Below are 22,451 nucleotides of genomic sequence, written 5' to 3' on the forward strand. Positions count from 1 at the left end.
GACACGGGTTTGTGACCCGGTCTGGGGGGATCCCACGTGCCGCGGAGCGCCTGGGCCCGTGAGCCATGGCCGTTGAGCCTGCGCGTCCGGAGCCTGTGCTCCGCAACGGGAGAGGCCACAGCAGTGAGAGGCCCGCGTACCGCAAAACAAACAAACAAACAAAAAAAACAACTTCACCTTCCAATGCAGGGGGTGTGGGTTCAATCCCTGGTTGGGGAGTTAGGATCCCACATGCCTTGTGGCCAAAAAACCAAAACATAAAACAGAAGCAATATTGTAACAAATTCAATAAAGACTTTTAAAAATGGTCTGCATCAAAAAAAAAAACCTTAAAAAAAAATATTTGAGGCCAGGATGAGAAGGTGAAACGCTAGCTGCTCTACTTTGCTCTCCATCACACACAAGTTAAAGAGCCAATACCAGCAGGGTAAGGACCTTCTGGGTACATTTGAATCCAGGTCATCTCACGTAGTGGGTCTCTCCCTACACTGGGCATTTCCCCCAATACATAACAAGTCCTTCCTTTGCTTTCAAGAAATGGGAAACACATCTTCTGCAGGCATTAAAGATGTGAGGCTTTGTAGGGCACTCCAATCAAAGCATGAACTCAAGAGTCAGCCTGCCTGGGTTTGAATCCTAGTTCTACTTATTAGCTAATAACCCCAGGCAAATAATTTTGACCTCTCTGGGCCTGTACCAATCTTAGCTTATGCCGGTCCAAGTTTACTTAGCCAGGAAATACACAAACCCTACCCAAACAGGGACTTTACCCTGCAATCAGAAATGTGTCCCTGCAGGAACTTTAGATACTATTTATTATACTGGTTTTCAATTTGTATATAAAATATTATTTTAGTTCATAATTTGGGGAAGTTCAAGCAACATAAAATTACTTCCTCCCCAATTATAAGATTTATACTAACCCATCTGCTGTACACCAGAAATTAACATTAACACTGTAAATCAACTATATTTCAATTAAAAAAAAAAGATTTATACTAACCCAAACTTTCCCAAGATGAAGAGCTTCTAAGTTTTTGGTGTATTTAATGGCATTCTCCAATTCCTCAAGTCCATTCCAGACTACCTTTAGCACACAGGCATTGCCACCTTCTTGACTATGGTCTGGGCTACTCTGTTTTTGATCTAGTGGTTCTGACATCTGCTTCTCTTTTTCAGGTGACAGGACATTTTGCTTCATTTTACTTTGCTGTTGCTTTGGAGAAAGTAGTTTAACTAGCTTTCCATAGGTCACAGTAAAGCTGGGCTCCACATCAAAATATTCCTGGTCCCATGGAAATACATGAATGGTATAATGTTTGTGAAACAGAGAAGTTGCTGATGCATTACATATGCTGGGAGGCTGAGATTTACATACTCTGAAAATATTATCCAGAGGAACAACTTTTGACTGCATATTTTTGAATGCATTGATTTCAGTTAACCCCCAGGATGTGTCTTGTTTCTTCTCAGACCCAAAAGAAAAAATGCTTCCTATCACAGTCCATAAGCTTGGTATTAATGATGAGTCAATTGTATCCTCTGAATCTGTTTCTTTCGACCCAGTGACTCCTACAGTATTTGATTGAAGTTGCTTGGTTTGAAGTTCTCTTGTCAATCCTTTTTGGTCTTCTCCATAATTATGAAATTTTCCATGTGCATTATCTGCTTTTGAAAATGTATTCTCTTTGGCTTCATGGGTCTTTGGCTGAATAAGGAGTTTGCTATCAGTTTCCAGCCTTCCATAAGGAGCAGCTGGTATTAGTGCAACTGTGTAGAAAATAAAGGTCATTAGTGTGCATTTACCTCTGCTTTGGATTCAGTGCTACTGTGAAGAGTATGATGGAAAATATTACAATGGCACCTACCAATCCGGATAAATATGTAAGCTTGCTGATCAACCCAAACAGGAAAAATGGCATTTGGAAAAACTATTCGAATTTGATCTAGAAGATTCTGTTCAAGGGAAGCAGCATGCAGCTCCTAGAATCAATAAACAAAAAGATCAATTCACTTTACATTTTGTCTATTCCAGGCCCAGTAAGGAAATCTCAACTCATTCTTATAAATCAAACCAACTCAGAATATATAATGCCAGTCACAGAAGAGAAATCTAAAGACACTGATATGTTGGAGGATCAGATCAAGATGGTGAAGGAGCAGGACAGGGAGCTCACCTTCTCCCACAAATACATCAAAAATACATCTAACGTGTGGAACGGTTCTCACAGAATATCTAGTGAATGCTGGCAGAACACCACAGATTTCCAAAAGGGCAAGAAAATCTCCATGTAACTGTGTAGGACAAAAGAATAAAGAAAAAAAAGAGAGAGAAAGGAATCGTGACATGACCTGCGCTCCCGGGAGGGAACTGTGAAAGGTTTCCACACACTGGAAAGCCCCCTCACTGTTGGGGAGATCAGCTGGGACAGAGGGGGAGCTTTAGAGCCTTGGAGGAGAGCGCAGCAACCAGTTTGCAGAGGGGAAAGCGGAGAGAGACCTGCACAGACGGTCAGTGTGCTGCCCAGCATTCCCCAGCCTGAGATGCTTGTCCGCTGCGGCAGGTGGGGGCTGGGTGCTGAGGCTTGGGCTTTGGAGGTCAGACCTAGACAGAGGACTGGGGTTGGCTGCATGAAGACAGCCTAAGGGGGGCTAGGGTGTGGTGCACCACAACCGAGAGAGTACAGGAATAAGCCTGGGCCCGCCAGAGAGGTAAGGTGCCATTGTTGGGGGGCATGCAAGGAGAGGGGCAGTAATACCATTGGAGCTTCTTTCTCCACATGTGCACTCTCAGGCAGCAGGGTACAGCCTATGTGCACTTGGGGGGCGGGTACAAGCCGCCACTGCCATCTTGGACTGCAGAGGCAGGTGCAGACCACTGCCGCCACCAAGTGTCCCACGCCTGGGCACCAACCGCTGCCCCTCCCCTCCTGGGAGCGTGCGCGGGCCATGCACCTGCATGGTCCCATCAAGGGGATAATGGCCAGCGCACACTGAGGAAAGAGATGGCAAGCATCCAAACCAAAAACAGCCCTCATGCCAAAAAAATATTAAACCCACACAAGCTATGCAGGGATGCTTCCACATATAAATAGCCCTCCAAGACTAGAGGAGATAACTGTTTCTCCTAAACTCACAGAGTAAGAGAAATATAAGCAAAATGAAGAAGCAGAGGAAATGCTCCCAGTTGAAAGACCAAGAGAATTCCCTTGAAGGAATAAACAAGGAAACAGACTTCTTCAGTCTAACAGACACCGACTTCAAAAGGGAGTAATGAAAATACTGAAGGAATTAAGAAAGCCTAGAGACAGAAATGCAGAGTACTGTAAAAAGGAAACAGAAACTATAAGGAGGAGCCAAGACAAATTAGAAAATTCATTTGCCGAGACAAAAGCTGAGCTAAAGGCAATGAATAGCAGAATAAATAATGCAGAGGAAAGAATAAGTGATCTGGAAGACAGAATAATGGAAATTACTCAATTAAAACAGCAAGCACAGCCTAATGAAAAAAATGAAAGCAGTATTAGAGACTTATAATACAAAGCATCTCAATCTATGCATAACAGAGATTCCAGAAGAAGAAAGAGAAAAGGGGACTGAAAATGTATTTGAAGAAATTATGGCGAAAACTTCTGAAACCTAAAGAAGGAAACAGATATCCCAATACAGGAAGCACAGAAACAAGACGGACCTAAACAGACCTACACCAAGACATATTATAATAAAATGGCAAAAGTTAAAGATGAAGAAAGGATTCTAAAGGCAGCAAGAGAAAAACAAAGAGTTAATTACAAGGAAACCTCCATAAGGCTATTAGCTGATTTCTCTACAAATACACTGCAGGCCAGAAAGGAGTGGCAAAATATATTCAAAGTCTTGAAAGGGAAAAATCTGCCATCTAGAATATCCTACCCAGCAAGATTATCATTTAGAATAGGAAGAAAAATAAAGAATTTTTCAGACAAGCAAAAACTAAAATAATACAGCAGTACTAAACCTATCCTAAAAGAAATATTAAAAGATCTTTTCTAAATAGAAAAGAAGAAGATATAGGAAGGAAGAAATCATGATTGGAAAGTAAACCACTTAAATTAGCCAGTATATAGATCAAAAAGAGAGGAAAAAAAAAAAACCCTGTCTGTGAAAGTGATGATAAATACAAGGAACAGCAAAAGGATAAACATGAAGATGTAAAAAAGGACATCAAAAAAAATACAGATTCTTTTTTTTTGTTTTTTAGAATGTGTTTGAGCCTATATGACTATCAGTCTTAAGCAAGCAGATATAGGAAGGGGTTAACATACTTGAAAAACAGGGCAACCACAAATCAAAAACATACAATAGATTCACAAAAAGAAAAGAACACAAACATAAAATAAAAGGAAATCATCAAACCACAAAAGGAAAAACAAAAAGGAAGAAGAAGCAAAGAATCAACTGAAAAACAAGGTTTAATATGGCAATAAATAACATATGTATCACTAATTACCTTAAATGTCAGTGGACGAAATGCTCCAATCAAAAGCCATAGAGTCGCAGACTGGATTAAAAAACAAGAGCCTACAATATGCTGCCTACAAAAGACCCACCTTAGGGCAAAGGACACACAAAGATTGAAAGTGAGGGGATGGAAAAAGATATTTCGTGCAAAAGGAAATGAAAAGCAAGTGGGGGTCACAATACTCATATCAGAAAAAACAGACTTTAAAACAAAGGCTAGGGCTTCCCTGGTGGCGCAGTGGTTGGGAGTCCGCCTGCCGATGCGGGGGACGCGGGTTCGTGCCCCGGTCTGGGAGGATCCCACATGCCGCGGAGCGGCTGGGCCCGTGGGCCATGGCCGCTGGGCCTGCGCGTCCGGAGCCTGTGCTCCGCAGCGGGAGAGGCCACAGCGGTGAGAGGCCCGCGTACCGCAAAAAAAAAAAAAAAAAGGGCTATAAAGAAAGATAAAGAAGGAAACTATATAATGACAAAAGGATCAAAACAAGAAGAGGATTTTACACTTGTCAGCATATATATGCACCCAGTATAGGAGCACCAAATACATAAAATAAATTCTAACAGACATAAAGGGAGAAATTGATGGGAATACAATAATAGTAAGAGACTTTTAACACCCCCTCACATCAATGGACAGTTCTTCTAGTCAGAAAATCAATAAGGCAACAGATTTTATGCAATCCTTATCAAATTACCCATGACATTTTTCACAGAACTAGAACAAATAATCCAAAAATTTATATGGAACCATGAAAGACCCAGAATTGTCAACGCAATCCTGAGGGGGTAAAAAAAAAAAAAAGCAGGAGGCATAACTCTCTCAGACAATACTACAAAGCTACAGTAATCAAAAGTGTGGTATTGGTATAAAAACAGACATACGGATCAACAGAACAGAATAGAGAGCCAAGAAATAAATCCACATACCTATGGTCAATTAATCTTTGACAAAGGAGGAAAGAATATAAAATGGGAAAAAGACAGTCTCTTTAGTAAGTAGTGCTGGGAAAGTTGGACAGCTGCATGTAAATCAATGACCTTAGAACACACCCTCACACCATGCACTAAAATAAACTCAAAATTGCTTAAAGACTTAAACATGACACCATAAAACTCCTAGAAGAGAGCATAGGCAAAGCATTCTCTTGACTAAATTGTATCAATGTTTTCTTAGGTCAGTCTCCCAAGACAATAGAAATAAAAACAAAAATAAACAAATGGGACCTAATCAAACTTACATGCTTTTGCACAGCAAAAGAAACCATAAAAAAACCAAAAAGACAACGTACAGAATGGGAGAAAATATTTGCAAATGATGTGACAGACAAGGGCTTAATCTCCAAAATATACAAACAGCTCATACAACTCAACAACAAAAAAATAAATAACCCCTCCGAAAAATGGGCAGAAGACCTAAATAGACATTTCTCCAAAGACATACAGATGGCCAGTAGGCACATGAAAAGATGCTCAACATCACTAATTATCAGAGGAATGCAAATCAAAACTACAATGAGGTATACCACCTCTAACTGGTCAGAATGGCCGTCATGAAAAAGTCTACAAGTAACAAATGCTGGAGAGGATGTGGAGAAAAGGGAACCCACTACATTGTTGGTGGGAATGTAAGTTGGTGCACTCACTATGGAAAACGGTATGGAGATTCCTCAGAAAACTAAAAATAGAACCACCATATGATCCAGCCATCCCACTCCTAGGCATATACCTGGACAAAACTATAATTCAAAAAGATACATGCACCCCAATGTTCACAGCAGCACTATTCACTATAGCCAGGACGTGGAAACAACCTAAATGTCCATCGACAGATGAATCAATAAAGAAGATGTGGTACATATACACAATGGAATACTACTCAGCCATACAAAAGAACAAAATAATGCCACGTGCAGCAACATGGATGCAACGAGAGATTATCATACTAAGTGAAGGAAGTCAGAATGAGAAAGACAAATACCATATGATATCACTTATATATGGAATCTAAAATATAGCACAAATGAACCTATCTACAAAACAGAAACAGACTCACAGACACAGAGAACAGACTTGTGGCTGCCAAGGGGGAAGCGGGAGGGAGAGGGATGGACTGGGAGTTTGGGGTTGGTAGATGCAAATTATTACACTTAGAATGGATAAACAACAAGGTTGTACTGTATGGCACAGGGGACTATATCCAATCTGCTGGGATCAACCGTAATGGAAAAGAACATTAAAAAAAGAATGTATATATGTGTGTAACTGCATTGCTTTGCTGTATAGCAGAAACTAGCACAAGATTGTAAATCAACTATAATTAAAAAAAAAAAAAGACACTGATATTTTGAAGTAGTTTAACCTTAAACTGGGATAGTTCTCATTTTGTTTTCTTTACCAGTATCTCCCAATCATCTGCTGAGAGGGGTTCCACCTCAACTTGTTGACAAGACACCACATGGGAACAAGGCTTGAGAAACACCTGGAAAAAATTAAAGTACAAAACTACTATTAAAAGCCTTTTTTATATCCCTAGAAAATAAGAAGTTCTCTCTTTAGCTATGTAATTAATTTTGTGTGCATGTGTGTTTGTGTGTAGTCCTTAGGTAGGCCCTGATATACTCAGCATTTCAGAAAAAATTATTTTACAACCAATTATAAAATAAAGGAAAATACATTCTAGCACAATATAAGTTTTAAAAAATAATATAGCCATTTAAAGAAAAGAAATATAAGTTAAAAATGCAAGAAAAAACAATAATGTCATGAAGTCATGGCTTGATCTTATATATAAATACTATTATTTCTAGCAGTTCTGCAATTTAGTTTTATAACTAACTTCAAGCCATGCTGCTTCTGGAAAAGTAAAAAACACACTGAAATAGAGATCAGAACCAATTATTTAGAAGCATAATCATGCACAGCTAAAAAGTATAGCAAAACAAATATCCCCTCATTCTAGTCTATAGATACACAGGAAATCCTAGTGTCTCTCAAGAATTTGGAATTAACCTTCTTACTTTCTTTCCTCTTCTATGGGCATTTCTGGGGATTAGAGGAGTAAAATCCAAAGCCACTGAGTATTAAATGCTCCTTCTCTGCCTTTTGTGGATTGGAGCAGACTTTCCCCAAGTGCCTCACCTGTTCCTCAGTTATTTCCATCAGCACCTCCCATATACCCTATTTGAAAGCGGTGACTCTAAGGAAGCACAAAACAAGAAGCTATCATCCTGGCCAAGCCAGTCCACTTTCTGTTCCTATCAATGATTGTTTGCGAGACAGTGCCTTAGTGGTGTTGTTACAATACAAAGAATGTGCAGAAAATCGGATAGAAGTTCACTTTGAAGCAAATGGGAATTAAAAACAAGCAGGGGGCTTCCCTGGTGGCGCAGTGGTTCAGAGTCCGCCTGCCAATGCGGGGCACACGGGTTCGAGCCCTGGTCCGGGAAGATCCCACATGCCGCGGAGCAGCTAAGCCCGTGCGCCACAACTACTGAGCCCGTGCACTGCAACTACTGAAGCCCGGGGGCCTAGAGCCCATGCTCCGCAACAGGAGAGGCCACCGCAGTGAGAAGCCTGCGCACCGCGGTGGGGAGTGGCCCCCGCTCGCCGCAACTGGACGGAGCCCGCGCGCAGCAACGGAGACCCAATGCAGCCAAAAATAAATAAATAAAATAAATATTTAAAAAAAAAAAAAAAAAAACAAGCAGGACTGTTCAGGGTGCTGATAAAGACATCAACATCAGGAATAGGAAGTTGATTTTTCCCATAGGGAAGTGCCATATACTCAAAGAGAGCAGAACTATAACCTGCTATGCAATCCTGGGCAAAATAGTCCATCTCCCTAGGTTTGCAGAGCAAGGCATCAAAGTTAGTGATTTCTAAGGTCACTAAGCTGCTAAAGTTTTAAGATTCTAGCAAAAATTTAAGGTAAGCAAAAGACTAGTGCTAGGCCTATGGATTTCTCATCAGTGGCCTATTCTCATTATCAGAAACATGCATGAAAAAAATTAGTCTGTGTTCAAAACAAGTTAAAAAGATGTTGGGCTTCCCTGGTGGCACAGTGGTTGAGAGCCCGCCTGCCGATGCAGGGGACGTGGGTTTGTGCCCCAGTCCGGGAAGATCCCACATGCCGCGGAGTGGCTGGGCCCGTGAGCCATGGCTGCTGAGCCTGCGCGTCCAGAGCCTGTGCTCCGCAGCGGGAGAGGCCACAACAGTGAGAGGCCCGCGTACCACAAAAAAAAAAAAAAAAAAAAAAAAAAAGATGTGACATTCTTCAGTATTCTTGTGAGAAACTGGTAATAGAAAGCAATTTAGCCCCATCTATCAAATTTTTAAATGTGCAGTGCCCTAGACTTGGCAATTCAATTTTTAATATTTATTTCACTTCATACATATACAAACATGTTCAATGTATATTGTCTGTAATATGTGGAAAGGATCTCTGATATAGTTTGTGGGGGAAAAAATTGCAGAAAATATGTATGATCTCATTCTTTAAATCCTGAAGGTCTAATGAGATCCCACAGTACACAATCATTCTGAGGCTGGGATTAGAGAAAGGGAAAAACATTTTCTACTTTCAACTGTAAAACATTTGTACTGAATATGTATTACTTCTGCAGTTTAAAATAGTTAAAACCATAAACTGGTGAATATGATAAAATGAAGAGAAACATGAGTCCTTAAGCTTTAGAGTTTACAATCTAAGCACATGAAATTCACAGGCAAGATGAAACTGGAAAAATAATAACTCTCTTTTGTAGGACAGATTTTTTCCAATCAAGTATGACCCTGGAAGGTTAGAAAATCTGTCAGAAACAAATAAAATGAAGTTCAATAATAGTAAGTAAAACTCATTAATTCATATAGCAAAAAAAATTGCACAAAAACAAAATTAAGGTACCTGGAGAGTGAGTAAAATAGTAGAATACAAAATCAACTAGGGACCATGGGAGACTACTAGATAATGACTTAATGGAGTATATGGTAGATAGTGACTTAACAACAGTTATAGTCAACTTGAACATCCTGGATTGGTTATAGTAGCACACAAGTTAGGTGTCATCTTACCGCCTTAAAAAATATATCTGAACTTTTATTTCTATTGCTGTATTATGTGACATCAGAAGAAAGTCATTGTCATCACATCTTGTGCTTACCTGTTCCCCATTTGAAAGTCCAAGTTTCTGACCAAATTGTCTGCTAATTTCAGCCACATTTTCACCTTGATCACTAAAATGTCTACCTTCCACCCAGCTCAAGAATGCAGGCTCGTGACCCCAGGATACTTCTATAGCTTGATTCTATTTATTCAAAAAATAAGAAATGGGGGAGAAAAGTTTTGAAAGTTTTTACATGCTTCTCTGGATTCACATAAACTATTATTGCAATCCACACATACAAAAAGAGTTCTATAAATAGTTGATAGCACTCTGTTATATCCACATTTGTCACAGCATTTTAAAAGCTATAATCTGGGCTTCCCTGGTGGCGCAGTGGTTGAGAGTCCGCCTGCCGATGCAGGGGACACGGGTTCGTGCCCCGGTCTGGGAGGATCCCACATGCCGTGGAGCGGCTGGGCCCGTGAGCCATGGCTGCTGAGCCTGCGCTCCGCAACGGGAAAGGCCACAACAGTGAGAGGCCCGCATACCACACACACACAAAAAAGCTATAATCTTTTCCAGTACCCAATGATGGTGATGCTATGGGTGAAACCAATACCCTTACATTCTTATGATGGCATTATAAATTGATTCAACCATTCCAGAATTTACAATGGCAACAGGTAGCCAATGAACTTACACAGCCTTTGACCTTACTTATTTATTTAGAATTAATGATTCAAAGAAGAAGAAAAAAACTACACCAGAACGTATCTCTTCAGTATTTTCTATGTGAAAACTTAGGACTCCTCTATGAAAAAAAAAAAAGTTAGAACTGTCTTATATGTCTAGCAATATGGAAATTACTAAATAAGCTGTAAATTTACCATTTTAGTGAAGTATAAGTCAATAAGTAGAAACGTGTAATCAATAAAAATGTAATAGTATTTATTTATTAGAAGAGTAATACATGGTAAAAGCACAAAAAGTATAAAAGCATAAAATGTGAGGGCTGGTTCCTGTTCCCAGAGGTAATTACTGTTAATAGCTTATGTACATTCCAGAAATTTTATATTACGCAGCTTCTTAAATAATAATTTTTAAAAGTCTTGAACTATGGAAACATAAGTAAAAAAAAGCAAAGTATAAAATTTATTCTTCTTAAGAGCAATTATATAAAATATGTATGCCTGTGCTCAAGGATTAAAAAATGTTTTCTATGATTTAAAAATTACAAACCTATTAAAGAAACCTTGGGAAATATATAAACCTGGAAGGGAAAAAAGAAATTACTGATATTCTCATGTGAATATCAAACATGTTAGTCTATTTCTGGCTAATCCTTTTTTTAAATAAATTTATATATTTTTTAATTTATTTATTTTTGGCTGCACTGGGTCTTCGTTGCTGCGCAAGGGCTTTCTCTAGTTGTGGTGAGCGGGAGCTACTCTTCGTTGTGGTGCGCGGGCTTTTCTTGCTGCGGGGCATGGGCTTCAGTAGTTGTGGCTCATAGGCTCTAGAGTGCAGGCTCAGTAGTTGTGGCACACAGGCTTAGTCGCTCCGTGGCATGTGGGATCTTCCCGGACCAGGGCTCGAACCCATGTCCCTGCATTGGCAGGCGATTCTTAACCACTGCGCCACCAGGGAAGTCCTTCTTACAATTCTTTACAGGACAGTTCCACCACTCTGGCTGACAAAATCTTTCCACTGAGAACAATGTGATACAGTAGAAAGAGACTCAGATTTGCAGTCAAAGTCCAAAGTTACTAAGTCAGCTGTAACTATGTGAGCTGAGATTATAAGAGTCAACGTGACCAATCCCCCAAAAACTTTCTACGGGGTTTCATCAGTCATTGACATATAATGCAGATCAGCTGCCCTATTTCATATGAAGAAACTTTTAAAACCACAGATGTTAAATAACGAAATATGAAATATGCCCTGAAATATCAAAAAGGAGAACCTACCAACTCCCTGGAAAAGGGAAAAATCAACTTCATTAAATATGAAAAATACTTCAATTATTCATTTGGTCAAAAGGTAGTAATCAGCCCCATAAAGTCATAATATATGTTCAGATATAAACTTTGCAGACTAATGTTGTGAGTTCATTTTTACGTCAAAAATCATTCACTTGGACCACAGAGCCCCTGGGCCCTCAGGTAGAGAGAAGAAAAGGACAGCCTAGAGAAAAAGGAGCCCCTTTTCCAGGAGTTCAATCTAATCAACAAATGACTGACCTGCTTTTGCCTAAACCCATGGTATCCATATCACTTGAAGGGAATTGCTGGGTGAAACCATAGGTTGCAGTGCCTTAGGATCGGCCAGGTCCGAGGCCTGGGTAACACAAAGGAAATGACAAAATGGCTATTTCTGGAGGGTGATTTAGGTTCATTTGGTTGCTCTCAGTGTGGATATAAATCCTTTCCCCTGTTTCAGTAATGCAGACAAAGTAACTGAGTTACAGTAGTGATTCTCAACTGAGGGTGATTTTCTCCCCCAGGAGACATTTGACAATGTCTCCAGATATTTTTGGTCACGACCAGGAGGAGGGGTGTTGCTGACATCTAGTGGGTAGAGGCCAAAGATGCTGCTAAATATCCTACAATACCCAGGACAGTTCCCCACAACAGGAAATTTCCCAGCCTAAAATGTCAATAGTGCCAAGGTTAAGAGATCCTGAGTTAAAGGATCCTCTGGGTACCCAGTCCTGAAACAGGACTTGGATAAACAAAAGAAGACAATACTTAAAACACAGAACAGAATATAACAAGTGAGCTGTGTCACATAAACACTGCAGTGAAGTTTTGAAAAGGAGACAAATGTGGGCAACAGAGAATCTGAAACTACGTGGAGGAGGTAGAATTATGCTGTTTTTAAAAGCGTGAAATGAGGAAAAATGCTTTAGGGAAAAATAGCTGGAGTAAGAGCACAGAAGTGGGAAGAAGCTGGGTTATGGAAGAAACAGCGAGGAGGCGAGTGTTGATGATGCAGGTGAGTTACAGACGAGGGCAAATTAACTGCATGGAAATGGACTGGCCAGCTTCCTCATGCGTCAAAGTACAGAAATGACCTAGATACCTAAGGTCTCTTTCACCATCAATATTCTGTGATTCTAGAACAACGGGTCTCAACTTTTTGTGTATCCAAGTAGCCTTAAGATATTTCTAAAACTACAGATGCCTGAAGCCCACTCCCCAAGGCTCTGATTCAGTAGGACTGAGGAAGAACCAGAACATCGGTATTTTTAAAGCCTTTTGCAACATGATAAATACAATTAACACTGTTGCATTAATATATATGAAACTTGTTGAGAGTAAACACTGAGTTCTCATCACAAGGAAAACATTTTTTTCTACTTCTATAATTTTTTATCTATATGAGATGATGGATGTTCACTAAACATTGTGCTCATCATTTCATGATGCATGTAAGTCAAATCATTATGCGTACACTTTAAACTTACACAGGGCTGTATACCAATTATATCTCAAAACTGAAAGAAAAAAAGGTAAACCTGACACAGGCCAGAAAATCATCACTCTGACTCTTTACCCATTACAGTATTATCTGTATTATGTATTCAATGCTTCAGCTGAAGTAAAATAATTCAACCTATTAACTCCCGACTCATGACTTTCTACTTTAACAATTATCTATGCCCTCTAACTCAATACTTCTGGGAGCCTATCCTAAATAACCAGAAAATAAAACAATGTTTTATTATATATTATACAACAAAGATATGTTATTTTTAACTTTTATTAAAATATAATTACAGTATCACTTTTAATGTCTAAAAATGGAATACAATATAAACATTCCATCACAGTGAACAATTAAATTATGTCAAACTTATGACAGAGTACTAATTAGCCACTAAAAGTGACAATTACCTTTTAACAAAATAAAACACTTATAATAACTCTAAGGGAAAATATCAGGATACAAAACTACATATAAGGGTGTGTGTAGGACTCCATTTCTGTTAAAAATAGAGATTAGAAACAAAACTAGAAGGTTTGATTCAAACTGTTAACATTAGTTATCTTTAGGTTTGGGGATTATGGGTAACTTTATTTTCTTGTTTATAATTTTCCATGCTTTCCAAATTTCCTATAAAACATGTATTACTTTTCTAATTGGGGAGAAAAGTTGGCCTATTCTGCTGATACAGGCTGAACCGAAACAACAGTTTGTTCCAAGGCTAAAGGGATTTAAGTTTCAAAAATATATCTACGAATTAATGCCTATGAATACTTATTGAAGGCTAAAAATTTTTAAAATAGATCAAGACCACTAAATTCTTAAATAGTGATGAATGCAACACAGCATCCACATTTTAGAGCTACTGTAAGGAAGCAATCCTATAAACTCATTAGGTGGGGAGTGTTTCCTATAAACTCATTAGGTGGAGATTTGAAGGCACTGTGGGCAATTTCCATCAAAGCTGACTGAGAGCACAGGGCAGGCAGGATCTACCTGGGATCTGGTGACATAACTAACTCATCTCCTGCCATGAAGGGAGCTCATTAGGGCCAAGAGACTACCTACTTTATGGTAAAACAAATAATAGCAGGATCTGTTGAAATTAACGTGCTTTGAAAGACGGGGCAAATATAATCTAGAAAAGTAGTTATTAAAATGGAAAGGTGGGATATTTGAAATTATTGCAAACTCTTAAATATTTCCTGCAAGGATTAGCCAGTAGTGGGGTACTAGGCATCCAGGATTTTCAAAGATTTCGAATATTCTATCCTTTTGCCCCCAGAAGCACACTCAAACTCGTAGGCCAGGTGCCTCTATTTTAAAATAATGAAAGTAGGGATGTGGTTAGAGCTATGAACTACCACAATCACAATGTTCAGACGGCAACTGAAAGCAGACGTTCAAGTAATCCTAACTACATACGTCCAAATATGCATAATCTCACTGCACATTCCCAGCACACCTCAGAGGTGTTCCGAGTAACGGAGACGCTGGAAGAACCTTCATCTTATTAACCTATCCCGCTCGTGGGACACAGAGCTCAGTCTCTGTTAACCTACAGGGGCTCCACAAACCAAGGCTGCCCCTCCTTCTGGAGGCCCGGGCCACAGCCGTGCAGGTACCTGGAAATCATTGGTAGGAAAAACACTCTTTAAAAATGAAACAAAACAAAACCCAAAAAGACAAACCCGACTTCTCAAAAGCTTTTCCAACCTGGAGTGAAGAATAGCTGAACGCAGTCGCAGAATATCAGGATGTTTGGAAGCCCAGTTTCACCGAGTAAAAGACCTGGAATGCGGCAAGTTAACTGAAAGGCCCGGGGCTGCACTAGACGTGGTATGGTTGCAAAGACCGCCCAGACCGGCCCACAGTCTGGCCTCTGAACCGGTCGGCGGCCCGAGCAAAGCAGCCCGCGTCCCGCCGCCGGGAGAGGCCTGAGCGGCCGCTGCGTCCCTAACAGACCTGGGTCCCGGCCGACCGCAGACGGCCCGCCAGGTGCCTCGACTCGGGGCCGGGAATCCCGTCCGGGTCAGGCGCGTTACCTGCAGCAGATGCAGCTGGGCCACGAGGCGCCGCGGCAAATGGAGGAAGCAGTCGCGAGCGTTGGTGAAGGCTACGGTCACGACCGCCCCGTCACCCCCAGCACCCGCCAGGCGACCGCCGCCCCACATCATCCGCAAGCGCTGTTCCCGCGGCCACTCACCCTAGCCGACCCCGGCTAACCCGGCAGGCCGAGGACGTCGAAGCCGGAGAAGATCGATCGGCCCCGCCCCTAGTCCCGCCCATAGCCCTGCCGAGCGTCTGTAGCGGGAGGGGCGTGCGAGCCTGCTCCGGCTCTCCGGGCCTCTCCGCCGCGCCGCAGGGGGGCGGCACCTCGTTCACCGAATTCTCGCTCACAGGAAACGATGGCTGACGCTGTCGATTCTTCAGCCAATCTCGGCACGCCTTGACCCAGCCCTCTCTCTTATTGGATACACAAGAGGGCAAGGAAGCGGATGTTGTCGTCTCTGCGAGGGCCCAAACCAGCAAGATGGCGTCGAGTGGCGGGGAGCTTGGGGGCGTATTCGACCACCACGTCCAAAAGGCTGTGTGCGACTCGCGGGCCAAGTATCGGGAGGGGCGACGGCCTCGCGCTGTCAAGGTAAAGTGATTTTGGTTTCATTCGCTGTCCTCAGTAGCTTTATGTGAGCTCTAGCTTCACATGCCTAGCCTACGTAAATAAAATCTTGAAAGGCTGCGGTCACATCCATTCACTGGAGATGAGTGTGAGGAACTCTGGTACTCAGGTACCAGATATTCTTGCGACCTCTTTAGCCAACAGAACCTCAGCTCCGCGAAAACAGGGCTGTGTTTTAGTCATTGTATCATCCGCGTTTACACTAGTCCTTGTCACACGGTAAGGCTCAATGACAGTGTTAACTCTTTCCTGTCGTATCTACCGAGCCAACTTCTGGAAAACGTGTCGATTGAAGGTAGTCTATTAGGTACTTTAGCTAGAGGCCTTCACACGTAGGGTGAATTCTTTATGCAGAGAGAGGGGCAAATTTTTGATTCTTTATTTTTTGCAGACTCTCTGAACAGAATAGTTCTTGTTTTCAATTTTTTTTAATAGGAGCAGATTTGTCTTAGGCTTATTTGTGAAATACATTTAATGTGTCTGCATTTCTTTTAGGTATATACAGTCAATTTGGAATCTCGGTACTTATTAATACAAGGAGTTCCTGCAGTGGGAGCGATGAAGGAATTAGTTGAGCGATTTGCTCTGTATGGTGCAATTGAACAGTATAATGCTCTGGACGAATACCCAGCAGAAGACTTTACAGAAGTTTACCTTATTAAATTTCTTAATTTACAAAGTGCAAGGTAATATGCAAGTTAAGCAGTGTCTCATTTTCTCCATTCCCATTGGTATCATTTTGTCCTCTCTCATTCATTCCTGAATTACCCAATAACCTAACATGGCCGTTATTATTTTTCTCCAGTTTTTTTAAGTGTTAGCGTTACCAAAACTCTGTCCATAAATCATTCCCATACTTAACAATTTTCTGTCGTGTAGTGTGGTAGATTAAAGATTGGGTTTGGGTTAAGTTTTCAGGTTCCACTGCTTACATTGTGACCTTGGACAAGTTATTCAACCCCATTAAACCTGTTTTCGTATTCTGTAAAATCCATATGGTAAAAGGATCTACTTATTGAAGTTGTGTGAGGATGAAATGAGATAATTCACGTAAAGGGATTAGCAAATGCCTTCTGTTCAGAATGCAATAAACATTAGCCGTTGAGGGACTTCCCTGGCTGTCCAGCGATTAAGACTTCGCCTTCCAGTGCAGGGGGTGCGGGTTCGATCCCTGGTCGGGGAGCTAAGATCCCACGTGCCTCGCAGCCAAAAAACCAAAACATAAAACAGAAGCAATATTGTAACAAAGTCAATAAAGACTTTTAAAATGGTTCACATCAAAAAAATCTTAAAAAAAGATTAGCTGTTGAGCTATTGTTATGCACCTATATGAATTGACCCCATCTCTTCTATCCTTCTATATATAACATAAACTCTCTGCTCCAATAAGGCTGAAATGTGAAATGCCTTATCTCTTTTTATGTTGATTCCTATTCTTGTCACTAATACACTCCAAGACCCATCCTTCCGTGGCTATTAAAATTCTTATTTTCTTTTCTGTGCTACAAATAACACTTGGGTACACAGGGTCATGTAGTGTTGTCCAGTTGCTCTTATGTATAGTCTCACTGCTCTAACCAACTTGCCAGCTCCTTATGGTGAGGGAAGCATATTTTCTCATTGTGCATTCATTCTAAGGAGTTTTTACATCTCCCACACCACCTAGGACAGTAGACCATGCAGTGTGACATCTGGATTTGAATCCTAGCTCCACAAACCAATGTGGGCATGGCCAAGTTATAAATCTCTCCAGGCCTTAGTTTCATCATAAGATTGTTGTAAAGTGTTAATTCAAGTGAAGCATTTAAGCACTTAGGACACTGCGGTACGTGGTAAAATCTCAATGAATATTTCTTATCATTTTCCCTGGGCATAGAAGTACTTAATTATTGTAGTAATTCCTGGCCGGTCATAGATGTTTTTTTTGTTTTGTTTTGTTTTGTTTTTAAGATGTTGGGGGTAGGAGTTTATTAATTAATTAATTTATTTTTGCTGTGTTGGGTCTTAGTTTCTGTGCGAGGGCTTTCTCTAGTTGTGGCAAGCGGGGGCCACTTCATCGCGGTGCGCGGGCGTCTCACTGTCGAGGCCTCTCTTGTTGCGGAGCACAGGCTCCAGACGCGCAGCCTCAGTAGTTGTGGCTCACGGGCCCAGTTGCTCCGCGGCATGTGGGATCCTCCCAGACCAGGACTCAAACCCTCGTCCCCTGCATTGGCAGGCAGATTCTCAACCACTGCATCACCAGGGAAGCCCGTCATAGATGTTTAATAAGTATTTGTTGAATGAATACCATCCTCTTATTTTCTCACTATTTGTTACATATTCAATATTTCCTCCATTATTGAAGGTTTACAATAACAATATTTTTAACTAATTTCTTACATATGAATTCCATTATAGGAAAACATTGTGCTGAAAAGGCTAAATTAGGTATGAGCTAACTCTCAAGCGCCATTTAACTTAACACAGAGAAAAACCTCTATTTCATGACCACAGATTGTGTACCTCAGACCAACAAGCTGGACCCTATGTTGGTTAAAGGGAATCTCGCTTGTATGGATGACTTAGTTAAAACCTATTAAGACTCTTGGGAGAGGGGAGGAAAGGCTCTAAGAGAGTATGCAGTGGATCAGTAGGGTCAATACCATCCACAAGCAGAGCATCTTAATTCCCAAGCTATAGAATATATATACACAGCAAAAGCTGGACTTTGCTTTTTAGATCAGTGTATTGTATACTAGTTAAGCTTTCATCCTAAGTAAATCTAGATTAGTAAACCATGATATGTATTTCTGTTTAGGATAGCCAAGAGAAAAATGGATGAACAAAGTTTCTTTGGTGGATTGCTTCATGTGTGCTATGCTCCAGAATTTGAGACAGTTGAAGAAACCAGAAAAAAATTACAAGAGAGGAATGCTTATGTAGCAAGAACTACTAAAAATAAAGGTATGGAAAGCCTATTACTAAACAACACCTCCCATGTGTCAGATATTTTGCTACGTTTATCATCATGGAGTTCCCAGTCTAGTGAGAAAACAGACAAGTAAAGGATCACAATTTTCAATATCTGTAGACTACAGGGTTCTTTACAGAATGCTGTGTAATCTGGGCTGGGAAGGGAGAGGTGTTGTTTCATGGAAGGCTTCCTAAGGATGAGAGAGGTGGCTGAGTTCTGAAGGGTAAGTAGACATTACTTGGAAGGGGAGAGGAGGAGACGGAAAGATGGGCCAGAGGAATAAATGAGCATCATGCATTTTAAGGAACAGTGAGTAGTACGTGATAACCACAACACAGCTTCAGTGAGAGATAAGAGAAAAGGAGACAGGAAGTAAAGCCTGAAAAGCCTGTGTCCATGCTGAGGAATTAAGGCTTTGACCAAAAGGCAGTGAGTAACACCTCTGATGTGCAGGCCAGTTACAGCTGCAAAAAGTGGATAAGTTCCACTTTTGATGAATACCAGCTGGCCAAATGCCCAATATGCCCATCCAAGTTGCCCTAGACACAAATTCCCAGTGCACCGAATGGAGTCATAGGATCTGGCACATGGACTGTAGAACTAGAACAGTCAGAATTGGACTAAGATAATGTGTGTGGTCTGAAATCTGAATAGTTCCAGAGGCTCAAATTACCAAATTTCCACCCTTTGGTTAAAAGACAAAGACAGTGTCCATACAGCTATCAAATATGATGAGTTTATGGCTGATTGAGTAAGGGGCATGTGGCAGTATGAAGAGAGAAATAAAGTGTAAAACTTACCTAAAATTTTGGCGAGAGCTGTTGGGAGTCTCTGGTCAGTTGTAGATGCTGAACTTTAACCTGTGTGAATAACTAGCTTCAGGAAAACCTGTATGTGTGACCAAAGAAATGATAAAATATGGACCCAGCGTATTGTCTCCTTTAAAAGCTACAAATACAAACTAAGCAGCATGATACATTCATACAGTAAAATACTTTGAAGCCATAAAGTTTTCTATGTAATGACATGGAAAAACTCTGCAAGATTTAGAGTTAACTGGAAAGCAGAAAGGTTCAGAGAAACGGGTATTACAGGACAAAAAAAGGGGTAAGTGGGAGGAAGAAAGGTAAGACATACTGGACAGATATCCTTTTTATAAACCATGTGAATGTATTCCCTACTCAAGAAGTAAATTTTTTAGGGTAGTGTTCATTAACATCTTAAAGTGATGTTTCTTTTTAAAAGTACATGTTTCTGAATGATGAAAACAATAAATGAACCATTTCTGTTTCCCTTTCTCTCACCTTTTAAATTCTAATATAAAGATCATTACATGACAAAGAAGCGTAAAGATACAAAAGATTTTAGACAGGACTTATATTCGAAGACCTCTGGATTTCCTGCAGCCTCTTTGAACACATCTACTGGGAACTCAGATCTTTGTCTTCCTTATTCCTGTGAGTTGCCTTTGTGCTGTTTCTCCCCCAAATGTACATGTTCATCAGGAGAACATGTGGACAGAGCATCAAACTCCTCTCAGGATGGTAGAAACCATGATGAAACACTGGAGCATTGTAACCACTATGACTCTCTGCAAAAAATGCAGATGAAAACTTTGAAAAATTCATTGGCTTTCCCTGGCGCACAGAAGGCTATTACTCATTCAGAGGCAGTTGACAGATTTATGCCTAGGACAACACAACTGCAGGAGCGGAAAAGAAGAAGAGAAGATGATTGTAAACATGGAACTCTTCTTGAAGCAAGCACAAGTAGTAATGAGGTTATGATTGGCCCTCAGTTACCAGACATTCCTAAAGTAGACATGCATGATGACTCGTTGAATACAACAGCGAATTTAATTCGGAGTAAACTTAAAGAGGTAAGATCATTAAAAAAAAAAAAAAAACGTTTTAAGAGACGATTTGGTTACAGGACTAACAACTGAATGGAGACTTATTTCTGGGAACTACAGTATTATCATTCTTGTTTTTTTCATTTTTACTTTTTAGATGTGTTTCCTACAATTCTCTATTGAAGTACAGTAACTGAATTTGACTCACAGATATGTATTTGCTTTGATATCTTTAATCCTTGCTTTAAACATTTTATATCACTCTAAGTAGAAAATATAAAAGCAGTAGTTTTAGCCAGTTAGATCAATCTGTGAGAATGGAGCCCAGGCCCTCCCTTTTTTAAAAGCTCTCCAGATAGTTCTAATATGAGCCAACATAGAGAACTACTGCATTGAGGGAAAATTATTACAATTTATTTCTCAAGTTCAAAATTACATAAAATTCAAATGCTTATTTTGCTTCTTTGATACAGATAGCCATAAAAGAAGGTGAGATTTCTAAAGATTAGCCCTTAAGGTCTGAATTTTAATTTTAAATTTCTTAAATAGTTTAGAGCTAGATTGTTCTACTTAGGTAGCAGTTTTTTAATGTTATTTACATAACCATTTTCCATTTTCTAAGCACAAATAAAAGAAAGTTAACATTTGAGTTAGCGTTTGAAAAATACCTTATCGTGGGGCAAGCCTTTCAGAAATCATAATCTGCTGGAGAAAGACCATTCTCTTATACTTGAACTCAGGTTCAGAAAGTGCTTTTCACATAGTTGTACATATATTTTACAATGTAATTAAGAGAGGCTAAGGTAGATTCTTTATGTACCCTTTTTTAACCTCAAAATTATCCAGTTGAGGATGAGGAATTGTTTTATAATAATAAAAATCCATGGACACAGTTTTTATGCTTAAGCCTCTTTAAACATTTTTTTGCTTGTACTGGCACCCTTCCTTCAGATACAACTAAACTGAGACATAGATACAGATACATAGCTATCTTAGAGCTGACTGTATTTTCCAGAAAAAAAGAGTTAGGTCCAAATCCTAGATATAGAAATAGTAGAACAACAAAAAGGAGAAACACTAAATACAGTTTACTACAGTTTCTAATAATTTTCCATTTTAAGTGAAGACTGTCTTACTGTGCTTTAACTTATACTGTCTACGTTGTTCTGATGTATTTGATTTCATTTTTCCCTAAGAAATTGAGGATTCTAGCATTTTCTGCTTATTTCTTTAAATTTTTCATCCCCCATCCCCACTGGAGCCTCAATGTCTGTAAATATATCAGATATTATAAGTGTTTCAAGTTATGCATAACCAGGGTATCTATCTGTATTTATAAAATTACAAGTGACTTCATCATAAAATAACAGATCTATAAAGGAATGTTAAAGTAGAGCATATGTTTACTTTTCTCCCCTCAAAATTTCTTTCTTGTTAAATGGCTTTAGAAATTTTACTCCCATCAATGTTTGGACAGAAAACTTTGCTCTGTGCCTAGATCGTAGGTTGCACCTTGAACTTGGGCTAACTGCCTTAAATGTGATGGCAAAGATTAAACTACTGGATGTATATCCTACCTATTCTAATGGTTTATTACTCTTGTACTATAAAAATTATAGTGTTGGTGGTTCTCTTTTTTTAACCTAGGTAATTTCATCTGTGCCGAAGCCTCCAGAGGACAAGCTGGAAGGTGTGCGTGGAAATCATCCTTTAAAACAAAGAAGAAGAATATAAATTGTCTGCAGTAAACTAATATTTTTAAAGGCCTATTTATTTTTTATTTTTAGGCTGTCATTTTAATTCTTAAAGAGATTTTACTGCTGATATTTTTTTTTAATGCACTCCTCTTTGTAATTTCATTCAACCTGCTTGTCTCATATA

At 39.9% G+C, this 22,451-nt stretch overlaps 2 protein-coding genes across 2 annotated transcripts in view; one reads left to right on the forward strand and one right to left on the reverse strand.

The window, feature by feature from the left end:
* The window catches only part of PEX1 (peroxisomal biogenesis factor 1), an 80,416-nt gene extending 65,117 nt beyond the window's left edge, over window positions 1-15,299 (reverse strand). Inside the window, exons 1-5 of the mRNA XM_082661522.1 lie at window positions 15,131-15,299; window positions 9,657-9,800; window positions 6,893-6,976; window positions 1,869-1,983; window positions 1,004-1,770 (exon numbers count right to left, since the gene is read on the reverse strand). Of these exons, the coding sequence (XP_082517648.1) occupies window positions 1,004-1,770; window positions 1,869-1,983; window positions 6,893-6,976; window positions 9,657-9,800; window positions 15,131-15,262 (1,242 nt within the window). The 5' untranslated portion in view covers window positions 15,263-15,299. The remainder of the gene's footprint in view (window positions 1-1,003; window positions 1,771-1,868; window positions 1,984-6,892; window positions 6,977-9,656; window positions 9,801-15,130) is intronic.
* Window positions 15,300-15,607: 308 nt separating this feature from the next.
* Window positions 15,608-22,394, forward strand: RBM48 (RNA binding motif protein 48). The gene is made up of 5 exons (XM_082661523.1): window positions 15,608-15,729; window positions 16,261-16,451; window positions 18,563-18,708; window positions 20,044-20,597; window positions 22,218-22,394. The coding sequence occupies exons 1-5, from the start codon at window positions 15,619-15,621 to the stop codon at window positions 22,302-22,304; spliced, it is 1,089 nt and encodes a 362-aa protein (XP_082517649.1). The 5' UTR covers window positions 15,608-15,618; the 3' UTR covers window positions 22,305-22,394.
* Window positions 22,395-22,451: the final 57 nt, after the last annotated feature.

The sequence above is a fragment of the Grampus griseus genome, assembly GCF_964374135.1.
Source record: "Grampus griseus genome assembly, chromosome: 9".
In the NCBI taxonomy this organism is placed as follows: domain Eukaryota; kingdom Metazoa; phylum Chordata; class Mammalia; order Artiodactyla; family Delphinidae; genus Grampus; species Grampus griseus.